The 25,351-nt window shown below is 45.4% G+C and overlaps 1 protein-coding gene across 1 annotated transcript in view; it reads right to left on the reverse strand.

The window, feature by feature from the left end:
• LOC115112514 (SH3 and multiple ankyrin repeat domains protein 2-like) overlaps positions 1-25,351 on the reverse strand; it is a 155,069-nt gene that overhangs the window by 76,781 nt on the left and 52,937 nt on the right. The window contains 4 exon segments of the mRNA XM_065011797.1: positions 309-390; positions 14,902-15,015; positions 19,426-19,565; positions 22,667-23,099. Of these exon segments, the coding sequence (XP_064867869.1) occupies positions 309-390; positions 14,902-15,015; positions 19,426-19,565; positions 22,667-23,099 (769 nt within the window).

Consider the following 25,351-nt stretch of genomic DNA (forward strand, 5'->3'; position numbering starts at 1 on the left):
TCAAACGGCCCCTTATGGGAGATATGCCCTATATCACACTTCATGCTGTGATTAGTGGTCTAAAATTGCCTAGTGGTCATATCCAACACATTGGAAAGTAGGCCTGTGACTGGGAGTGGATAAGACAATGAGAGAGAAGAAGAGAAAAATGTAATGATAACAACTGAAAACTAGAGCAAAAACAAACCTCAAAACACTGCTCTGAGACAAGCTACCACTTCACATAAACTTCCACTTAGCTAATCACCCTGTGTGCTTGTGTGTGTATGCGTGTGTGTGTTTTAATAAAGGCATCTGAGTAACCTTACCTGGAGGCATCAAAGCTATCGTAGGACCCCACAGTGTAGTGTCGGAAGAGTTTCCTCCTGTCCGAGCGGTCAGCTCTTGTGTCTGTGGAAGAACAGGAGGACCAACAGTCATTGACCACGAGTCACCTACCGCATGCATGGCTACAGAAATCAATTCATCATCCCTAATAGAAAGAGATATACAAACAACAGCAACATGCAAACTGTGAAACTCCTTTACAAGAAAGTGCAGCTCTGCAATCCAATCAACTGTGCAAACAACCATAGAAATATGGACACGCTCCAGTTTTCATTCTAAAAGTACAAAACGAATGTCAAATTACAAATTGAACCCCAACCCCTACCACCCTATAGGCACTTCAAGTATGTAACTCTGAAAGGATTGGATAAGGTGACTGCAGAAGTGTGCACCACTGTAACGCAAATAACTACAATCTCCTTTGGTAAAAAGAAACAACACTTAAGCAATAAATCAACTCAAGCAACACACACACACACACACACACACAGTTACCTCCAAAACAAACTTTCCTCCCGATAGAGCCATTTTTTTCCATTTGCACTCCTAAATGTCTCGTCCCTCTTTCTCTCCCTCAATTTCTGTCTTTAACATACACCGTCTTTCTATCACTCTCATTCTTTCAGACACGCTTTCTATGTCTTTCCCTCGCTCTTCCTCTTTCTCTCTCTCCCTTTCTTTCAGATGCAATCAGTGGCAGGGACATGCCTTGAATGTCCAGAAATGCCCAAATCCACAGTGTCTAGAGAAAAGCCAGAAAACCAGACAGGCAATCCCACTGAGCGTTAAGGATATAATCTGGGTTGAGCTCTGTGGTTATTGCTGAGAAGAGAACATAATGTAAAGGAGAAGAGAGAATAAAGAGGAGGGAGGTGAAAGAGATACATACTTCATCACAACAGGCCCACTCCATAGCAACCACCAGTGTACTGTATGGAGTTTGTTTCCATGACCACCGATCAATGGAGAAGGTACATGACGTGCATGTGTGGTCGCTGTGAAGTTTTCCTTAGTGTGTGTGTGTACATCTGAATGTGTGGGTGTGCAGGTGGAGTGGTAGAATAATTGAAGGGTGTGCGTGCGTGTGTGTGTGTGTGTGTGTGTGTGTGTGAAGAGGGGGGACGGTTACTGATTTGGTTACAGTTCAATGTGAAGGGAGGTCTTTGTTGACCTGCATTTCCCTATTTTCTACTTTCCCTCCCACATTCCTCCCTCCTTTGTTCCCTCCCTCCTACTCCCTCCTACTGGGGGAATGAAAAGGACACAAAATGAGCAAGACAAATAAAAAATGATTTATGAGTAATAAATAAACTTAGCAGGGTTTAAAGTATTTGAAGGCTTACACAGCAAAGGCACAACAACTACAGTGGGGAGAACAAGTATTTGATACACTGCCGATTTTGCAGGTTTTCCTACTTACAAAGCATGTAGAGGTCTGTAATTTTTATCATAGGTACACTTCAACTGTGAGAGACGGAATCGGAAACAAAAATCTAGAAAATCACATTGTATGATTTTTAATAATTAATTTGCATTTTATTGCATGACATAAGTATTTGATACATCAGAAAAGCAGAACTTGATATTTGGTACAGAAACCTTTGTTTGCAATTACAGAGATCATACATTTCCTGTAGTTCTTGACCAGGTTTGCACACACTGCAGCGGGGATTTTGGCCCACTCCTCCATACAGACCTTCTCCAGATCCTTTAGGTTTCGGGGCTGTCGCTGGGCAATACGGACTTTCAGCTCCCTCCAAAGATGTTCTATTGGGTTCAGGTCTGTAGACTGGCTAGGCCACTCCAGGACCTTGAGATGCTTCTTACGGAGCCACTCCTTAGTTGCGTGTGTGTTTCGGGTCATTGTCATAATGGAAGACCCAGCCACGACCCATCTTCAATGCTCTTACTGAGGGAAGGAGGTTGTTGGCCAAGATCTCGCAGTATATGGCCCCATCCATCCTCCCCTCAATACGGTGCAGTCGTCCTGTCCCCTTTGCAGAAAAGCATCCCCAAAGAATGATGTTTCCACCTCCATGCTTCACTGTTGGGATGGTGTTCTTGGGGTTGTACTCATCCTTCTTCTTCCTCCAAACACGGCGAGTGAATTTTAGACCAAAAAGCTCTATTTTTGTCTCATCAGACCACATGACCTTCTCCCATTCCTCCTCTGGGTCATCCAGATGGTCATTGGCAAACTTCAGACGGGCCTGGACATGCGCTGGCTTGAGCAGGGGGACCTTGCGTACGCTGCAGAATTTTTATCCATGACGGCGTAGTGTGTTACAAATGGTTTTCTTTGAGACTGTGGTCCCTGCTCTCTTCAGGTCATTGATCAGGTCCTGCCGTGTAGTTCTGGGCTGATCCCTCACCTTCCTCATGATCATTGATGCCCCACGAGGTGAGATATTGCATGGAGCCCCAGACCGAGAGTGATTGACCTTCAACTTGAACTTCATCCATTTTCGAATAATTGCACCAACAGTTGTTGCCTTCTCACCAAGCTGCTTGCCTATTGTCCTGTAGCCCATCCCAGCCTTGTGCAGGTCTACAATTTTATCCCTGATGTCCTTACACAGCTGTCTGGTCTTGGCCACTGTGGAGAGGTTGGAGTCTGTTTGATTGAGTGTGTGAACAGGTGTCTTTTATACAGGTAACGAGTTCAAACAGGTGCAGTTAATACAGGTAATGAGTGGAGAACAGGAGGGCTTCTTAAAGAAAAACAAACAGGTCTGTGAGAGCCGGAATTCTTACTGGTTGGTAGGTGATCAAATACTTATGTCATGCAATAAAATGCTAATTAATTACTTAAAAATCATACATTGTGATTTTCTGGATTTTTGTTTTAGATTCCGTCTCTCACAGTTGAAGTGTAGCTATGATAAAAATTACAGACCTCTACATGCTTTGTAAGTAGGAAAACCTGCAAAATCGGCAGTGTATCAAATACTTGTTCTCCCCACTGTATATGATTGAAGTTCTGAAACAAACAGAAACACAGACATGCCAATACTATATGTAACTGTCTTGCAAATAGAGGAGAAAATTAAAATACCCCACCCAAAAAATTGAAATACAAAATAGAGAATAAGGACCTTTGTCTGTGCGGCATTCTCCTTCTCAAAGAAACACCTGCATGTGTGTGTTTGTGTCTTTCTCTCTCGCATTAAGAAGGAAAGAAATTACACAAATTAACTTTTAACAAGGCACATTTGAGATATTGAGATAGATTCCAGCTTATGAAGCTGGTTGAGAGAATGCCAAGAGTGTGCAAAGCTGTCAACAAGGCAAAGGGTGGCTATTTGAAGAATCTCAAATATAAAATATTTTGATTTGTTTAACACTTTTTTGGTTACTACATGATTCCATGATAGTTTTGATGTGTGCAGTGTAGAAAATAGTACAAAATAAAGAAAAACCCTTGAATGAGTAAGTGTTCTAAAGCTTTTGACTGGTAGTGTAGGTAATTTTTTTTGTTCAAATGAAATCTTCTTTCTTTTTCGTTTCTCTACCCCGCTCTGAAAGCGCCTCATTGCTGCAACTTAATTTCAACGAAAGTCACGTTTGCAATCATAGCGCGTGAAACAATGCACAGGAACTCTGTCAGGGTTGAATAGTCCTCTATTATCAACCAGTCTGTGGGTGATTAATGACACTTGTTAATACTATTAGAAAATACATATGTAAAAAAAAAAGAAAAGATTACTAGTATTATTTATTTATTTAATTATACACAGCTCACGAAGCCCCTTGAAGATGTGAGGCCTGAGGCAATTGCCTCTTCTGCCTGATGGTAAGTTTGCTGCTGATGATGGCATTAAGTGCTAACCCCACTTCAGATGATTCCATGAAATGTCCCTCTTTCCAGGAACCAGAGTTTAAGAGTTCATTGTCACAGGTAGTGATCTACTAACATTTTAGTTTTACCATGGCTTTGTGTGTGTGTGTGTTCGCACGAGCACACTTCTGCTTCTGTACAGTGTGAAAGTGTGTGCATGCCTATGTGTGTGTTTTGTGTGTGTGTATCCACCCACTACCAAATCGGGGATAACTTCATGCTAAAAGCCGTTTGATACTCAGGGCTTTTTAGATTATGTTCTTAACATTGATGAGTTGAAATCACCCCTGATGATGAATTAGTATTTTCTTACTTCCATAAAGCATTCCAGAATGTATGCAAAGAGCATGAGAAGTTGAGCTTCCCCACCTATGTATCAAATCCCCAAAGAATTGTCACACGCTTCGTAAACAACTGTTGTAGACTAACAGTGATGTGCTTACTACCGGGCCCTTCCCAAAAATTCAGAGAAACAGAAAATAGAGAAATAATAGAAAAGCAATAACACATAATAAAAGTAATAATAAATACACAATGAGAAACTAAAATGTGGCTATATACATGGGTACAAGGTACGTACATATCTACTTCAATTACGTACATATAACTAGGAATAAAGTGACTAGGCAACAGGATAGATAATAAACAGCAGCTGCAGCGTATGTGATGAGTCAAAAAAGGGTCAATACAGATAGTTAAATAGTTAACCAAATAGCTACACAGACTAACTATTTAACTAACAATGTAAATAACACTTGCCGTGTGGTAGCAGAGAGATAAGTCTATGACTTGGGTGGCTGGACAATTTTTAGGGCCTTCCTCTGACCCCGCCTAGTATGGAGGTCCTGGATTGCAGGGAGCTCAGCCCCAGTGATGTACTGGGCTGTACGGAATACCCAATGTAGATGCCAAGGAGTTGCCATAACAAGCGGTGATGCAGCCAGCCAAGATGCTCTCAATGGTGCAGCTGTACAACTTTTGAGGATCTGAGGGCCCATGCCAAATTTTTTCAGCCTACTGAGGGGGAAGAGGCGTTGTCGTGCCCTTTTCACGACTGTTTTGGTGTATGTGGACCATGATAGATCCTTCGTGATGTGAACACCAAGGAACTTGAAGCTCTCGACCCGCTCCACTACAGCCCCGTCGATGTGAATGGGGGAGTGCTCGACCCTCCGTTTCATGTAGTCCACGCTCAGCTCCTTTGCCTTGCTGACGTTGAGGGAGAGGTTGTTGTCCTGGCACCACACGGCCAGGTCTCTGACCTCCTCCCTATAGGCTGCCTCATCATCGTTGGTGATCAGGCTTACCACCGTCATGTCATCAGCAAACTTAATGATGGCGTTGGAGTCGTGCACCGCCACGCAGTCGTGGGTGAACAGGCAATACAGGAGGGAACTAAGCACACACCCCTGAGGGTCCCCAATGTTGAAGGTCAGCTTGGCGGATGTGTTGTTGCCTACCCTCACCACCTGGGGGTGGCCTGTCAGAAAGTCCAGGCTCTAGTTGCAGGGGGAGCTGTTGAGTCCCAGGGTCCTTAGCTTAGTGATGAGCTTGGAGGGCACTATAGTGTTGAAAGGTGAGCAATAGTCAATGAACAACATTCTCACATAGGTATTGCTCTTGTCCAGGTAAGAGAGGACAGTGTGGAGTGCAATAGAAATTCTGTGGATTTGTTGGGGCGGTATGTGAATTGGAGTGGGTCCAGGGTGTCTGGGATGATGATGTTGATGTGAGCCATGACCAGCACTTCAAAGCATTTCATGGCTGCAAATGTGAGTGCTACGGGCGATAGTAATTTAGAAAGGTTCTTGCCGTTCTTGGGCACAGGGACTATGGTGGTCTGCTTACAACATGTAGGCTTTACAGACTGGGTCAGGGAGAGGTTGAAAATGTCAATGATGGTCTGAGTACGGTCTGAGTACGCGCATAGTCTCAGTATGCGTCCTGATAATCTGTATGGCCCTGCAGCCTTGTGGATGTTAACATGTTTAAAGGTGTTACTTGCAGAGGCTAAGGAGAGCGTGGTCACACAGTCCTCCGGCACAGTTGGTGCTGTCATGCATGGTTCAGTGTTGCTTGCCTCGAAGCGTCACTGAACCATGTAGAGTACCTTGTCAGGAAATTGAAGCTGTGTATTGGGTTTTATTACAGGCACAAAGCTTGTTTTTCCTTTCCTGCCAGAAAAGAGTTGATTTGTTGTACTTTTCTCTCTGTGTTGGACTATGGTGATACTAATTATGTGCAAGCCTCAAGCGCTACACTGAAGGCTCTTCACTCTGTATCATGCAGCCAGTCGTTCTGTCACCAATCAGTCTAATTCACCATTGTGATCTCTACAATACTGTTGTGTGGACATCACTGGCAACACACAGGCTCAAACACGGGTACATTCTTATTTATAAGGACATTTTAGGAAAACTGCACACACAACAAATCTTCAATGTCAACAGTAAAGAGGCGACTCCGGAATGCTGGCCTTCTAGGCAGAGTTGCAAAGAAAAAGCCATATCTCAGACAGGCTAATAAAAAGAAAATATTAAGATGGGCAAAAGAACACAGACACTGGACAGAGGAACTCTGCCTAGAAGGCCAGTATCCCGGAGTCACCTCTTCACTGTTGACGTTGAGCCTGGTGTTTTGTGGGTACTTTTTAATGAAGCTGCTTTCTCAAACTAGACACTCTGATATGCTTGTCCTCTTGCTCAGTTGTACACCAGGGTTGTATGGTGGGTGACCAAGCCTATAGAGTACCCGTCCAGCGCTCTAAAGTCAATGGGAATGGAGAGGGGCTGAGTGGGGATGCCCAGTTCGGACGCCAGGGGAGCGCCCATGAAGCTCTCATCGGCCGCAGAGTCGATGAGTACCCGGAGAGATTTCGATTGGTTCCCCCACAGCAAAATGGCATGAAAAAGGGTGCAAGTAAGGGGAGAAGAAAGGTTCTCTGTATGGCTCACCAGAGTACTCGCTCCTACCGGTGAGCCTGGTCTTTCAGTGGATAAATGGAGACAAAATTACCAGTAGTCCCGCATACGGGCAACTCTTAGTGTGAAGCCTGTGTAGTCGTTCGGCTGGAGTCTAGCTCTGCCTAGTTGCATTGGCTTGGGAAGAGCTGAATCGGCAGGTTTCGGAGACTCTCGAGGGAACTCGGGTAGCCTCGGGTTCTCTCGGCAACGGAGCCGACAGAGGCTTCCAGTAAGCCCCAGGGGGGAGTTGGAATCCTTGGGCGGGCGAGTGTAATCGAATCTCCTTTCCTTCGTTCATTCCCTTAGTTGCCCATCGATCCGAATGTTCAAGGTGATGAGATCCATCGGTAGTTCATGGGCTGCAAGCTTGTCTTTTATTTCCTCCAAAGCTCCATACAGGAACATGTCATAACAGTGCTTCCGGGTTCCAAGCACTCACAGCTGCCAACGTGCAGAAATCCACCGCATAGTCTGCCACACTGTGGGAGTCATGCCGAAGCTAGAGTAACTTCCGGGAAGCCTCTCTCACGGAGAATGGAGCATCAAAAACGTTCTTTACCTCTGCCACAAACTCCTCCAGACTGAAGCATATGGAGACTGTTGCTCCCATACTGCCGTAGCCCAGGCGAGAGCCCTCCTGGACATTAGTGTGATGAGGTACGCTGTCTTTGAGCGGTCCGAGAGGAAGGAGGAGGGCTGCAGCTCGATGATGCAGCTTGAACACTGAGCGAGAAATGCCCAATAGGTGCCCGACTCTCCATTGAAGCGTTCCGGGGGAGGGAAGCGGTGTTCTCGGGAAACCCGGTGCGCCCGGGGCGCTGCTAACAGCTGGGTTACTGAGGGGCTGGGAGGTTACTGTAGTGGTAGGCTGCCTAACAGACAACTCGCGGAATTGCTCCAGCAATGTGTTCAACGCTCTGTCATGGCGTTCGGCCAAGGTCTGGAACCCTTCCATCAGACCACGAAGCAACTCCACGTGCCTCCCAATGGTGGTTCCTTGGGAGGAAATGGCGTTGCAGAGGTCGGTAATACAGATCACAGTCCAAAAGGTACAGAATGGCTGGCAGTCTCAGGGTCAGGGCAGGCAGAGGTCAATAATCCAGTGTGACGTAACAAGGTACAAAACGGCAGGCAGGCTCAGGGTCAGGGCAGGCAGAATTGGTCAAAACCGGGAAAACGAGAAAACAGGAACTAGAAACAGTCAGGAGCAAAGGGAAAATGCTGGTAGGCTTGACGAACAAAACGAACGGGCAACAGACAAACATAGAACACAGGTATAAATATACTGGGGATAATGTGGAAGATGGGCGACACCTGGAGGGGGGTGGAGACGAGCACAAAGACAGGTGAAACAGATCTTCTGTTACACAGAAGGTTTTTGCTCACATAGATAGAATGTTCCTCTAACTAACAGAAAACTGGAAACTCAAACATTAGGGAACATTAAGGGAACAATTTTAAGCTGGGTAGTTACTGATTTTCCAATATAAAAAGTGTTGCCTTTAAAAATAAAGAACAGTACTAAGTAAGTACGGTAAACAATTAGACCCAATCTTCACACTTACACGTCCTGCTATCCATGCATTTGCAATGAACACATGAAAGGCCTGCACCATACTGTGTTCCCCTTTTCTGACAGGCATTCTTGGGGGCAACCCTAAGGTACTTCTGATCTGGCAATGTGTGAGACAAGCTCTCTGCTCCAGGGCTGGTTCAAAAGGGGTTTCAGCGGGATGGGGTGAGAACAGCCAGACAGGAAATAAGGGTATGCTGTGTCCCATCTGCCCATATATATATATATATATAAAGTACCAGTCAAAATTTTGGACACACCTACTCATTCAAGGGCTTTTCTTTATTTTTACTATTTCTTCTACATTGTACATGAAACTGAAACAATAACGTCTGGGGAAGGAACCAAAGGGAGTGACATAAATTGGGCAGATAATTTTGGAGGTGATGGAGTCCAGGTGAGTGTCATTAGGCGCTGATGTGCGTGACGATGGTGACAGGTATGCTCAATAATCTGCAGTCTGGTGACCTAGAGGCTGGACAGGAAGCACACGTGACAGTACCCCCTCCCCGACGCACGGCTCCAGCCGCAGGACTCCGACCAAAATGACGATCCCGGGGGATCAGGAGTGGACCGGTCACCTCTGCTGAGGCACGGGATCATGTCGATACGGCTGAGGCATGGGAGCATGGCGCCGGAGAGAGAGCATATGTGACAGTACCCCCTCTACGGTGCGCAGCTCCAGCCGCAGGACGCCAACCAAAGGGACGAGTCCTGGGGATCAGGAGCGGACTGGTCGTCTCCGCTGAGGCACAGAAACCTGACGAACCGGCTGAGGCGTGAGAGCCTGACGAGCTGGCTGAGACCTCCCTGGTTGCGTCGTCCGAGGCACGGGAACCTGTTCACCCAGCTGAGGCATGGGAGCCTATCGAAACCGCTGAGGCATGGGAGCCTATCGAAACCGCTGAGGCATGGGAGCCTATCGAAACCGCTGAGGCACGGGAACCTGTTCACCCAGCTGAGGCATGGGAGCCTATCGAAACCGCTGAGGCACGGGAACCTGTTCACCCAGCTGAGGCATGGGAGCCTATCGAAACCGCTGAGGCATGGGAGCCTATCGAACCCGCTGAGGCAATGGAGCCTATCGAACCTGCTGAGGCATGGAAGACTGTTGAGCCAGCTGAGGCATGGGAGCCTGTCAAACACGCTGAGGCATGGGAACATGTCAAGTGAGCTGAGGCAGGGGAACCTGTCAAACCCGCGGAGTCATGGGAACCTATCAATCCTGCTGAGGCATGAAAGTCCGACGAAACCGGCTGAGGCCTCACTGGTAGCTGCTGTACCGACACCCGGACCCGACATCACCTCCAACACACAAAAAACACTCCTTGATGCTTCCCTTTGGTGAGGCGTTATTCTGTAGCGTGTGCGCTGGGAGTCGGGGAGCAAGTTCAGGGAGTGAATAATTTAATAAATGAACAAAACATAATACAAAACACGAACAGAGCACAGACACGAAACAGAAACAATAACGCCTGGGGAAGAAACCAAAGGGAGTGAGTGCAGATAATCAAGGAGGTGATGGAGTCCAGGTGAGTATCATTAGGCGCTTATGCATGTGACGATGGTGACAGGTGGGCGCAATAAAGCACACGCGACTATATATATATATATATATATATAGAGAGAGAAAGAGAAGTAGCTAGGAAGGGTAAGAGATATTGTATTATGCAATTATGCCAACAACGCACAATTTAATGTAATTTAATTGAGAGCGAGACAGAGTAAATAAAAGAAAACAGAGGAATATTGACATAGAGAGAGCGAGAGAGAGTAAGGTGACAAAAAGTGGGGGAGAGAGAGTGGGCATAGATAGAATAAATGGGCCATTTGAAAGAGAGCTTGAGAAAGAAAGAGAGAAGGGGATGGAGCATGATGTGTTCATTCCCCTGCAGCCCAGAGGACATTAGAACACAGCTGATTTAGCAGCGCAGTGTAGCGCTTAGCCTAGCGTAGCAGAGAGAAGAGAGAACAGAGAGACATGGCCCATTCACGTGGAGCACATGTATATGTAGAAAGAGAGTGAGAGAGAGAGAGAGACAGAGAGAGGCTAACACACACTATCACTTCCTTCCTTGACATCCCTTCACCTTTAGCTAGTACATTTAGCTGACACTGAGTCTGAAAATTGTAATTGTAATGTTAATGATCCTTTGCTATGGCTAACAGAAGTAGGATTGCAAGTTGGCTCGTGCTAAGACCATTCCAGTGCTATAGGTAGCACAAAGCAGAGCACTGATTTCTGTTATGTTTACAGAACTATGCTTAGCAAGACAATAACTGAGCTAGCACAGATAGAGTGATTGCTAATGCTGTTTTTTAAAATCTATTTTTAATTGAACCAAATTCTCATTTACAATGACAGCCTAACCCGGCCAAACCCTAACCCGGACAATGCTGGGCCAATTGTGCACCGCCCTATGGGACTACCAATCACATCCGGTTGTGATACAGACGGGAATCGATCCAGGGTCTGTAGTGACGCCTCTAACACTGAGGTGCAGTGCCTTAGACCGCTGCGCCACTCGGGAGCCTAACTTGGTTATTGACCAATAGTATGGGAATGGGAAGGAACCCAAGCTAAGCCTCCAGAAATATTATTATTATTATTTATTTAATTTTTTTCCCGAGAAATGATTGTGGTTATCAGCAATAGAATGACAACCATGACATACAGGAGCGATGTCACATTTGTGCCAGCATGCCAGTGTATAATCCCCAGAAGACCCCTTGCTTTAAAGGGCATGAGGCAGATCATACAGTACAAAGCTGGCAAATATATCCAAGGGCCTTTGATGACACAGCAGTGAACATGCACACAGTAACATACTAGCTCAAAGCATAGTAGCGGTGCATAGATAAAATCACTGGGGAAGCCAAGCCAGGGAAAGAAAGCCATATTACAACCTATGTGTTGTGATAATGGCATTGTTTGCTCTATAACCTGTTAGTTAATACCAGTGGAGGCTGCTGATGGGAGGACGGCTCATAATAATGGCTGGAATGCAGTCAATGGTATTATATTAAACATATCAAACACGTGGTTTCCATGTGGTTGATGCCTTTCCATTGACTCCATTCCATCCATTATTATGAGCCGTCCGCCCCTCAGCAGCCTCCACTGGTTTTTTGCCTTGCTACCGCGGTATATAGGCCTAAGGCCTAGAAAATTTGCACCCCTTCTGAAAAAACCTACACTCGATCCCTCCGATGTCAACAACTACAGACCAGTATCCCTTCTTTCTTTTCTCTCCAAAACTCTTGAACGTGCCGTCCTTGGCCAGCTCTCCCGCTATCTCTCTCAGAATGACCTTCTTGATCCAAATCAGTCAGGTTTCAAGACTAGTCATTCAACTGAGACTGCTCTTCTCTGTATCACGGAGGCGCTCCGCACTGCTAAAGCTAACTCTCTCTCCTCTGCTCTCATCCTTCTAGACCTATCGGCTGCCTTCGATACTGTGAACCATCAGATCCTCCTCTCCACCCTCTCCGAGTTGGGCATCTCCGGCGCGGCCCACGCTTGGATTGCGTCCTACCTGACAGGTCGCTCCTACCAGGTGGCGTGGCGAGAATCCGTCTCCTCACCACGTGCTCTCACCACTGGTGTCCCCAGGGCTCTGTTCTAGGCCCTCTCCTATTCTCGCTATACACCAAGTCACTTGGCTCTGTCATAACCTCACATGGTCTCTCCTATCATTGCTATGCAGACGACACACAATTAATCTTCTCCTTTCCCCTTCTGACGACCAGGTGGCGAATCGCATCTCTGCATGTCTGGCAGACATATCAGTGTGGATGACGGATCACCACCTCAAGCTGAACCTCGGCAAGACGGAGCTGCTCTTCCTCCCGGGGAAGGACTGCCCGTTCCATGATCTCGCCATCACGGTTGACAACTCCATTGTGTCCTCGTCCCAGAGCGCTAAGAACCTTGGCGTGATCCTGGACAACACCCTGTCGTTCTCAAATAACATCAAGGCGGTGGCCCGTTCCTGTAGGTTCATGCTCTACAACATCCGCAGAGTACGACCCTGCCTCACACAGGAAGCGGCGCAGGTCCTAATCCAGGCACTTGTCATCTCCCGTCTGGATTACTGCAACTCGCTGTTGGCTGGGCTCCCTGCCTGTGCCATTAAACCCCTACAACTCATCCAGAACGCCGCAGCCCGTCTGGTGTTCAACCTTCCCAAGTTCTCTCACGTCACCCCGCTCCTCCGCTCTCTCCACTGGCTTCCAGTTGAAGCTCGCATCCGCTACAAGACCATGGTGCTTGCCTCACGGAGCTGTGAGGGGAACGGCACCTCAGTACCTCCAGGCTCTGATCAGGCCCTACACCCAAACAAGGGCACTGCGTTCATCCACCTCTGGCCTGCTCGCCTCCCTACCACTGAGGAAGTACAGTTCCCGCTCAGCCCAGTCAAAACTGTTCGCTGCTCTGGCCCCCAATGGTGGAACAAACTCCCTCACGACGCCAGGACAGCGGAGTCAATCACCACCTTCCGGAGACACCTGAAACCCCACCTCTTTAAGGAATACCTAGGATAGGATAAAGTAATCCTTCTCACCCCCTTAAAAGACCTAGATGCACTATTGTAAAGTGGCTGTTCCACTGGATGTCATAAGGTGAAAGCACCAATTTGTAAGTCGCTCTGGATAAGAGCGTCTGCTAAATGACTTAAATGTAAATGTAAAATAAGAAGACAATGGCAGAATAAATTCAACCACACCTTCGTTTCATCACAAAACCAGAGAGCAACCTCTGAAGTCCACAAAGCATTTTGCATGTAGCAAACAGTTACATGACCTATAGCATGGTCCAGAAAGTTCATGTTTACAACATTTTCGGACGAATAAACAACCATTGGTTTAGAATCTCAGAGAGTTACCGCAAGTCGAAAAGAAAACAGGAGCTGCCTCAAATTCATCATCAAATCACCTATGCGTGATCTAATACAGTGACAACTAAAAGATACCAAAAACGATTTAGTCCAATCAACGTAAGCTAAATATGATGTGGCTGTCCATGTTACTGATTTGTGTGTGTGTGTGTGTGTGTCCATGCATGCCAGTAGAAAAAACATGTTGACTCACCCTACTTCTAGAGAAACACCAATGACATACTCCTCTCTTTCATGTTGCCGAAACTGTCTGTCTGTCATACAGTACACACTTTACGTTTTTGTTGTCCTAGGCTACCTGGCTAAAATGCTTGCTTGCTATCCTAACTTCCTTCATGGGCAACGATGCGCAAGCCCAGCATGTTAACATTAGCCTATTACATCTAGCTAGCTACATTGAACATTCCTCATCTCAGGCCCAGGGGCACAATGTCTGCATTTATGGTTGGATCAGAATCGCCATTATAATCATTGGCCAGTATCTAGAATTAAGTAAAAGTAAAGTAAAGTCTAAATCCCTATCTCCCTCCATAGTTAATATAAGAAAGGGACGATTTTAGCTAGCTATCTAACCACCAGAGAACAAAAACACAACGAAATGCTACAATTTTTTTTTTTTTTGTAAATTAAGTTTTGCTTTTGATGTGATGTCGTTGGTGTGAAGCCAAATCCAAATGGGCGGTAACAATGTCTTAGTCTTTTTGACCAGACAACTCCCTCTCTCCTCCGTCTCTCACTCTCTACCTCTCTTTCCTCCTTCCTGTCAGCCTGGAAAGACCCCTTAGCCAAGGCCTGGGCAACTTCAGTCCTCAGGGGCCTGATTGGTGTCACACTTTTGCCCCAGCCCGAGCTAACACAGCTGACTCCAATAATCAACAATCATGATCTTCAGTTAAAAATGCAATTAGTTTAAATAAGCTGTGTTTGCTAAGGACGGGGTAAAAGTGTGACACTAATCAGGCCTCCCGAGGACTGAAATTGCCTAGGTCTGCCCGAGCCCCTACAAACCTTTGGTAGGCAGTCAAATGCTGATGGCTCCATCTAGTGTGTTAATTGGGCTTAGGGGACTTTCCTCCATTTTCCTCCACATTACACCGATCCAAATATTTTGGATCTGTACACACTGAACAGTCTCTGTGCAGAGCCCATCTGCTGGGTGGAAAAGTGGGTCTTGTTGCCCTAGGATGCCACCAGGGGGATCCATAGAGCAGAAATCATCCCTCCTCCTCCACAGAGCTCCCCAACCACTCTTTCCAACTCTCCTATTCCCAAATATATGGGTCAGCATGCTTAATGACTTACGCGTCCTCTCCTCGCTGGGCTTGGCAGGAATCTCCTCCACGCACTCTGCAGGAAACCAGCCCACCTGGCCCCGGGCACTGCCTTCCCAGAACCCCCCCTCTCCGATACTCAGAACTGGAGGGAGGGAGGGAGGGAGAGAATCATTATACGCAGCACATGACTGTAGTAAATGTCACTCGCAGAACGCATGGTACCTGTGTTTATAGAGCTCGCCAGCTTGTAGTCCTCATTTTTATTTTATTAATTACCTCTGGTTCGTTCAGCCATTCCTATGAATAGTGAAAGAATGGGGTTTTGGGATAAACGCCAAAAATAAGACCTGAGGTTAACACAGGCTTAGGACATCTTATACATTTTGTTGTATGAGATAATATCAGCCAGTTAACATTATTTTAAGAATTATGAAGCCTTCATGTGGTTTATGTGCTTGTTTTGAATAAATCAAATACAATTGTATTAACCACATGCGCCGAATACAACAGGTGTAGACCTTACAGTGAAATGCTTACTTACGAGCCCTTAACCTCACTAGGGTACCGTTACAGAGTCAATGTGTGGGGGCACCGGATAGCTGAGGTAATATGTGCATATGTCAAATAAAGTCACGTGCGCCAAAGTCTAGGTCCAACAGTGAAATGCTTACTTACAGGCTCTAACCAATAGTGCAAAAAAAGTTATTAGGGTGAACAATAGGTAAGTAAAGAAATAAAAACAACAGTAAAAAGACAGTGAAAAACAGTAGCGTGGCTATATACAGTTGTGAGGCATAAAAGTAGCGAGGCTACATACAGACACCGGTTAGTCAGGCTGATTGAGGTAGTATGTACATGTATATATGGTTAAAGGGACTATGCATATATGATGAACAGAGAGTAGCAGTAGCGTAAAGAGGGGTTGGCGGGTGGTGGGTGGCGGGTGGCGGGACACAATGCAGATAGCCTGATTAGCCAATGTGCGGGAGCACTGGTTGGTCGGGCCAATTGAGGTAGTATGTACATATGTACATGAATGTATAGTTAAAGTGACTGTGCATATATGATAAACAGAGAGTAGCAGCAGCATAAAAGAGGGGTCGGGGGGGGGGGGGGGGGACACAATGCAAATAGTCCGGGTAGCCATTTGATTACCCGTTCAGAAGTCTTATGGCTTTTGGGTAAAAACTGTTGAGAAGCCTTTTTGTCCTAGACTTGGCACTCCGGTACCGCTTGCCATGCAGTAGTAGAGAGAACAGTCTATGACTGGGGTGGCTGGGGTCTTAAACAATTTTTAGGGCCTTCCTCGGACATCGCCTGGGGTAGAGGTCCTGGATGGCAGGCAGCTTAGTCCGAGTGATGTACTGGGCCGTACGCACTACCCTCTGTAGTGCCTTGCGTTCGGAGGCCGAACAATTGCCGTACCAGGCAGTGATGCAACCAGTCAGGATGCTCTCGAGGGTGCAGCTGTAAGAACCTTTTGAGGATCTGAGGACCCATGCCTAATCTGAGGACCCATGCCAAGTCTCCTGATGGGGAATAGGTTTTGTCATCACGACTGTCTTGGGGTGCTAATACCATGTTAATTTGTTGGTGATGTGGACACCAAGGAACTTGAAGCTCTCAACCTGCTCCACTGCAGCCCCGTCGATGAGATTAAACTACCAATGGGAAATTCAAAACGGTTATATCTTATGCTTCACGAAGTTGTGGCTGAACGATGACACTATCAACATACAGCTGGCGGGTTATACGCTGTACCGGAAGGGTAGAACAGCGGCATCTTGTAAGACAAGGGATGGCGGACTATGTATTTTTGTAAATAACAGCTGGTGCACGATATCTAAGGAAGTCTCGAGCAATTGTTCGCCTGAGGTAGAGTATCTCATGGTAAGCTGTAGACCACACTATCTACCTAGAGAGTTTTCCGTTTACATACAACCATAGACTGAGGCTGGCACTAAGACAGCATTGAATGAGCTGTGTTCCGCCATAAGCAAACAAGAAAACGCTCACCCAGAGGCGGCGCTCGTAGTATCCGGGGACTATCCTGTTGGGGCTAGCCCTGAATACTGCCCCTTCTGGAGGAATTCGGCACCCATATAAACCATGATACATTTTTGTCAAAAGTTGCTAATATATGCATATAAAAATTATTATCGAATAGGAAACACTCTAAAGCTTATAAAACCGTTTAAATTTTGTCTCTATGTAAAGCAGAAGTCTCAGGGCATGCATTCTCCCAAAGTCTCTCTTGTAATGAAAAAAGTTGCCACCACTTCAACGTCATCGTATACACACTTCCCAAGCAGTTATAACCATGGAAACAGTTTCTACGTCTTCAGCGTGAAGCCTGCTTTCGATGAGGCGTGTAACTGTGAGAATCGCGCGCTCACGAGACGTTCAGCGTGCCCAAACGTCCCGGTGACGCAAAAAAAGTTTCACCAATGGGAGCTGGGAAATTTCTCTCTTTTCCCTCAGGATGGACTGAACAACGTGTGCTTCTCTGTTCGCCCTCACGATTGCTGTAGACCTTTATAACATGTTAAGGCTTAATTATAAACATAGTTTGACAAGTTTACTCGAAATATAATGTATACTTTCGACGTTTTGGTGCGCATCCACTTGAAATTTGCATACATTTCGACCGAAAAGTGTCTAGTTTGAGAACGGAAAGACACAGACTTGAAAACTGAACGCTAACTTGGTGAGTATTAACCCTTCCAGGTCTTCTGAAGGAAGAACAGCCATGGTAAGGGAATATTTATGTCTTCATTTTGGGTTTCTGTCGACTCCAAGATAGAGGAGTCAGTATGCTAAATGGGAGCGCCGACTCCCTATTATAGCCTAGTGAACGCCAAATGTAACGTTAAAAATAATTGTAACATAGCGATTGCATTTAGAAGAAGTTTATCTTGCCATACATATGTAAAACATGCATATTTAGTCAAAGTTTATGATGTGTATTCCTTGTTAGCTGACGTTATCTGCCGGAGCTATTTTATTTCTCCTGACATTGCAGTAGCATTTTTTGAACGATGCATAATTGTAAACAGAGATTTATGGATATATATTGCATATTATTGAAAAAAAAATGAATGTACTGTGTAACATGTTATATTACTGTCATCTGATGAAGATTTCAAAAGGTTAGTGAAATGATTTTTCTTTTAATCCTGCGTTTGTTGATTGCATATTTTTTCCTACTTGGCTAAGCTAATGAGGTATGTATGCAGTGGTGGTTGGACATAAATATGTGCTATGTTTTCGCCGTAAAACATTTTAGAAATCTGACTTGCTGGGTAGATAAATAACTTCTTTATCTTTCATTTGAGCCATTTTTCAAGCGATTCTGTGGAGGTTAAATATTTTTAGGATTATTTCTTGCGTTCCCTGCGCCACATTACAGCTCAGGGGGGATGGGGGGTGATCCCAAAGGGGATCATGTATCCCCATCACGTGCAGGGAAACTTAAATCCATTTTCCCAAATTTGTATCAGCATGTTAAATGTGCAACCAGAGGGGAAAAAACTCTGGACCACCTTTACTCCACACACAAAGACGCATACAAAGCTCTCCCCGCCATCCATTTGGCAAATCTGACCATAATTTGATCCTACTGATTCCTGTTTACAAGCAAAAATTAAAGCAGGAAGCATCAGTGACTAGATCAATAAAAGTGGTCAGATGAAGGAGATGCTAAGCTACAGGACTGTTTTGCTAGCACAGACTGGAATATGTTCCGCGATTCCTTCGAGGGCATTGATAAGTACATGATTTTATTCCTCAAAGAATGCATGTTTGCTAGCAGAATTGAAGGAAGTGGGGGTTTATTCGATTGCCTACGAATTCTCAGAAGGCAGCCTTCCCTCTGTCCCCTTTTTCTCTGCCTCCTCTTCGTGCAAATCACGGGGATCTGGGCTTGTTCCAGAGAAAACAGTATATCTTTCGCGCCGGGCTCGTCAGCCCTGTTAAAGGAAAAAAAGGATTCTGCCAGTCCGGGGTGAGTAATCGCAGTCCTGATGTTCAGAAGTTATTTTCGGTCATAAGAGACTGTAGTGGCAACATTATGTACAAAATAAGTAAAGAAACAAGTTTCAAACAATGCAAATAAACAAACAAAAAACACAATCGGTTGGGGACATGTAAAACGTCAGCCTTCTTCTCCGGCGCCATTGGTACGCCATTGTTACAATACATAAATGCTTCAGCTGATGAAGATGATCTCATTGAACAAAACGTGTAAGATCTCTTAAGCCTGTGTTTACCACAGAACTTATTTTCTACGAGTATCCAAACCACCCTCCAAACCCCCCATATGCTTTGGCCAACAAGCCATGGTGGAGTTAGTGCTTCCAAAAAGATGCCATTATTATTGCTCTCTATTAGTTTATTTCTCAGGGACCACATGTGCAACAAATGTTGAACCAGATTTAGCTATATACACAGCTCATTTCCACTGGTGTCAGAAATGTATCCAGTGGTAGAGCAGCGTTAAGCATAATACAATTGTATCTGTATGTTCTCTACTTAACATTTCCTAATGTCTCACCTTTCACCCTGTCGTTCTTGTAGAGGGTGATCTCTCCCTCGGCCCGTGGATGGTAGGAATGGACCACCACAAAGTGCCTACCTGGTACGGCACTGTACAGCTTCCTCCGCTGCACCACCACCTCCACATGACCACTGGGGCTGAGGGTGGGGACAGAGAGGTGGGAAGGAGGGAAGAGAGGAGAGGAGATGGGAGGAATATTTTATTTGTATTTAGCATTTATTTAACATTTATTTAACTAGGTAGATAGAGTAGTGCATATTAGTACATGCCACATTTGACAGAGTACCACAGTATACACAGTATATATTGCAAACTCTTAAGTTACACCGCTGTCCTTATGGAGCTTGTATATGGGGCAGGATAGAAGCTGACACATAAAGTATCGCAGATCCCTGCAGTGTCCTCTGGGTAGGGAAGAGAGGACACTGGGTTCACCCACCACACAAGCAGAAAGACATTCCAACACAGGGAAAAGAGAGAGAGTCTGTGCTTATTTTTTTTTACGAGTGTACCCACCAAAACCTCGCCAGCATAACCAAAGGAGAGGAACAAGCACACGTGTACATTTGCTTGAGTCCAACTACAGATGAAAACGCATGTTTACTACACTACTGAGATGGAACTAATGTTGTGTATCCATTGGTGTCTGGGTTGATCTGTTAGAGTATTGTATTGGAGCGCCACTTGGTGGTAAGCCCCAACAACAGCAGCATTGTAAGTATTCAAACACAGTCAAACAGAGAGAAAGAGACAGTGAGAGGGTGGGATAGAATGAGAGTGATTGTCAGAGAGAGAGAGAGAGAGAGAGGAGAGAAAGAGGGAGGAGGCATTTAGGAGGAGTGAGAGAGAGACATGGTAAGTGGGTCACCTTATCCTGAACACCACTCCTCTCCTCAACCCTGAGCCTATGGAGCTCTAGCCCCATTCCAGATCCACACACACACACACACACACACACACACACACACACACACACACACACACACACACACACACACACACACACACACACACACACACACACACAGCTTTTAATATTTGTTCAATTCCAGGACTTTTTGGGGAGTAAAAATGTTTGACCATTAGAAATCCTATTTTCCCTAACACCTAACCCTACCCCTAATCATTAACATAACCCTAACTTTAACCCTAACCTTAAACCCAAAACCCTTAACCTAACCCTTAAGCTTAAAATAACATTTGAACAAATACAGTCCTGACTTTTCAGAAAAGTTATTGTTTCCCTACCATGTCAGGACATACGGGTGAATTGTTAGGAAATTGGCGTGCTGATTAGATAGAAAAATAAGCACACACACACATCCGTGTTGACTAAAACCTCCTGTGTATGTTGACTCTGTTAATCAATGATGCCCTCAGAGAGAGAGAGAACGTGAAAGAGAGAGAGACTTGCCTTGACACATCCTCTCAGACGGTGCTCAGCCTGATTTTCAGTATAAAGGGATCGTCCACACAAAATAAAACCTAACCTGATTAAATCATCGTTGGTTGTGTTCAACAGAGTTGGCTGCTCCTTTTTTGTCCCAATTGATTGCAGTAACGAATCTGGGTCATTTCGGTGGCTGAAGACGACCTTAGCCTTCCAAGCTATAGCCCAAGGCATTAGCTTTGGCAGCTAATATTAATCTTCAGGTTGCAGTTAAGGTTACAACACACACTATACTAAGCAAGACTTCCAGAGTCAAATACTGATCTTATTTTATCTTTTAGTCCACATATTTCTGTATTGGAAAGTCTTGGGTAAGAATATTCTTGCAAGAGAGAGGGAATCTGATTTGATTTGTCTAGACTCTCCGGAGAGTACGTGAATTAGGCACAAACTCAGGCTATAGGACGAGGATCCGTTGCCATAGTTTCTGATTCAGCTATGCGTTGAGTTTTCTTTCTAGAGCAAAAAAGTCAGAGGAGAGAGGGAAAGGGGAAAAAATAGAGGTGAGAGGATGGATGGAAAGATTGAGGAGGGTTAACAAAAGGGGAGAGGAGAGGGAGAAGAGAGGAGAGGGAGAAGAGAAGCGAGGGAGGGAGTTGATGAAAATAGGGGAAAAGGTAGGATGGAGGGAACGGGCAGAGGATAGAATAAAGGTGTCCTCATGCTTCCCTGCCGAAACAGTTTGGTAGAGTTTCTGCATATATTACCCCTTCGTTGGTGATTGGTCAACAGTAGGGATTCTTCAATAAAGTCTTTGTTGTCATTCAACAAGATACTACTCATTTTCATGAATAAAAATCCTAGAAAAATACCACACCACACAGCTTAGTTAATTGCGTGACTAAAATCTCTTGAGCAAAAAACTTAAAAATGAAATATTAATGAATTTAATTAGTTATTTTAGTTAAATTCTGACTATTTTGAGGAATGGTATACTTAGTACGGCGTCTTAAAATTGACAAATTGTACTATTGTCAGTTTTTTTCTTGTTTTTCAATCAAAGGTCTTTTAAGGGAGTATTCGAGCACAATTGGTTCGGCTAGGCGTCAGCCGAACTGAAGCATGCCGACGCCTTAAGGGGGAAATGGAGGTGGAGGATGGACTGGGAGCAAAGAGGAGAGTACGATGGAATGAGTGACAAGAGGGAAGAAATAAGGAGGGAAAGGCTGATGGATGGAAGAAGAAGGGATTGAAGGAGATGAAGAAGTGGACAGGACCAGAGGCAAGATGGACATGGGATTGGGAAGGACTTGGAGGGGAGGATGGAGATGAAGTGAAACTCCAACGTCCAACCCATCCTCCTGGGTTGCAGTGTTAAACATACAAAATAGAAAAATGACATGGCTGTCATCATGTAAGGGCAAAATACACACTTATCCCCTCATTCTCTTTTTGACTTTCCCTTGTTTACCTTCACTCCGTATGTCTTCTCTCCTCCCTATACCCCCCCCCCTCGCCCATTGTTTCTCTTTGTCAAGCTCTTAATTGGTCTCTCTCTCTCTCTCTCTCTCTCTCTCTCTCTCACTCGACAGAGTGTGTGGATGAAAGACAGTGCCATATGTCTGTATTAATCTGTCAAGGAGGACAGGGAGCATGGTGTCTTAATCAGTACTGTGCAGAGCCAAGGTTACGTCACCAGCAATATAAAGCCTTCAGTGTCTAATCCGCAGGACGCACGCACACACACACAAACATACAGCCACACACATATGTGCATACGCATGCATGTGTGTGTGGGTAAAGAGTATGTGGCTGTGTGTCTCTGCTGCTTCTCCTCCTTCTACTGACCTGGTCTGTCTGTGCTGAGTCTGCTGTGTCTGTACATGTGTCTGCGGGTGTGGCCTGCAGGCCTCCTCTCCCAGCCGGTTGAGGGACGGGGACGGACTCCGCGGGACCACCCCCACGCTGGTACTGCGGGACCTCTGGCCCATGGTCCTCACAGTGCCATTTGGGTTCCCCTGCATCTGCTGGAGCAGCTGTGGAGAGAGGCTACGGTGAGAGGTGGAGGTGGGGGGTCCGACCCCTCCCTGTTGGGATCCGTGGTGCTGGGGGGGTCCCTGGGGCTGGGACCAGTCCTGGGGAGGCCCCTGGTTCACTGTGAGGTTGTTGTCACTGTTGGAGCGCAGCAGGACCCGGGGGGCCACCAGGCAGCTACCGCTGCTGCTGGTAGAGGGAGGGACCCGACGCCGCTTGGAGTATTCCGGGGCCTCGTGGAAAGGCACTGGGTATGAGAGACAGAATGAAAGAGCAAGAGAGAGGGCCAGTCATTGATTATCTGATAAACCAGTTCTACCTGACCCTTGCAAATAGGTGTCTGATGAGCCATTTCACTCTCTGTTAATGTTCATGTCTTAGAGAGCTAGACTTTGTGGTGGAGAGACACATGAGGAACAGAGTAGCACTCCTCCCTTTCCCTTCCTTCACATCTACTGTTCTGGGACGAGCCTACCTGATAGGTAGAGAATGAAATGGAGAGCACTCCAAGAGATAACCTTCAATAATTAATTTATTGCCCTGCGATTTACCCAAATTCACACAAGCACACATGCAAGCATGTTCATACTTACACACTTACTAACACGCACATGAACACAGAATATCAATCACTACCTGTAGGGCGATGTCTGATTGATTTTCTTGATGGGAATCAGTCAAGAACAATTTATTCCCCAAAGGCGTTCATCTATATCCCTTATTGTAAAACAGTTGAAACACACACACTGCATACACGTACACACACACCCTTGCCTGGGGGATGTCTGCTCTGCATTATTCGAGGGCCCTGTCTGGCCCTCTCATAAAAATCCAAGTCATTATGATCCCAGTATGATGATGATGATTATTGCACCAAGTACAGCTGAGCTCCTCTGCCCCACCAGCAATGGTATGATTGAACCTTATTTCCCAGTGGAGTTTCAGCATTAGAGTATAATATCACACTGACAAGTGTGCAACTGCGGCACTTTCGTCTCCACTCGAAATCAAAGCAGTGGAGGAAGTAGCAGGAGCCTGGAGTCGCACCAAAGACCCAATAATGTTTTCAATGTGAGAAGGCGATCAACAATCTGATTCCTCATAAATGTATGAGATATGAAGCAGCCTTTGATTGAGCGCACTGAACTAGAACCGCATGCGTTTCACACACACTGCGGGGGTTGTTACGCACACCTGAGAGAGTGTGTGTGTGTGTGTGTGTGTTGAGAGAGAGGGAGGAGAGAGAGTGTGTATGTGTCAGCCAGGCTTTTGGATTTAGCAGAGACTGGAGCCATCTTAATACACCTTCACCCTACCTAACAATAACCACTATCAAAATCACATTTACATTACATTTACATTTAAGTCATTTAGCAGACGCTCTTATCCAGAGCGACTTACAAATTGCCTGATCAATTCTAACTCAACTTCAACCAGGCCCACACTGCTTTACAAACCACCTGGCCACAACCACATCCTGTTAAATCACAAACACATACCCTGACCACAACCACACTTGAAGTAACACTTCACCAGAAGAGTGTATACCCTGACCACAACCACACTCCCTGACCACAACCTGGACCACACTGCTATCTTACCACCTCCCAACGATAACGAACCACATTCCAAACACTTACAGTAAACCATATTAGTGCACATCTGTTTTGTGGGGCACGAAAACAGTATCCATTTGTGTTGGAGGATGCTGAACAGGCTTGGTGTCACTGACGTGATTACGTTACACACAAAGGCAATGAATACACCTACATTTAAAAAATAATAACATTTAACTAGGCAAGTCAGAGAAGAAAAAAATATTATTTACAATGATGGCCTACCGGAGAACAGTGGGTTAACTGTCTTGTTCGTGGGCAGAACGACATATTTCTACCTTGTCAGCTTGGGATTCGTTCCGGCAACCTTTGAGTTACCGGCCCAACGCTCTAACCACTAGGCTACCTGCCACTCCAATCAAGACAAATAAAACACTGCATTTTCTAAAAGAGATATTCAAATAGTAAAAACAATGATAAAATAACAGTGGATATGAGAGACGAATGCATTAAAATAAATAAACATAAATAAGACATATAATATGGGATAAAATAAATAAAACGCAGGCTGTTCCAAAGGCCAGAACCATCGTGGCTGAAGGTATCCTCACCAAACATTTTTGGTTGTGACCTTTGGAACAAATAAAAGGCCAATGCCTAGCACAACTGAGGTGATCTGGAAGTAAGGAAAGGAAGGGAAAGGGGGATACCTCGTCAGTTGTAATACTGAATGCATTCAACTGAAATGTGTCTTCTGCATTTTTACTTGCTATATTGTATTTTCTTTGCCATTACCTCTCTTATCTCACCTCATTTGCTCACATCGTATATAGACTTGTTTCTACTGTATTATTGACTGTGTGTTTGTTTTACTCCATGTGTAACTCTGTGTCGTTGTATGTGTCGAACTGCTTTGCTTTATCTTGGCCAGGTCGCAATTGTA

This window comes from Oncorhynchus nerka, linkage group LG27, assembly GCF_034236695.1.
Source record: "Oncorhynchus nerka isolate Pitt River linkage group LG27, Oner_Uvic_2.0, whole genome shotgun sequence".
Lineage (NCBI taxonomy): Eukaryota > Metazoa > Chordata > Actinopteri > Salmoniformes > Salmonidae > Oncorhynchus > Oncorhynchus nerka.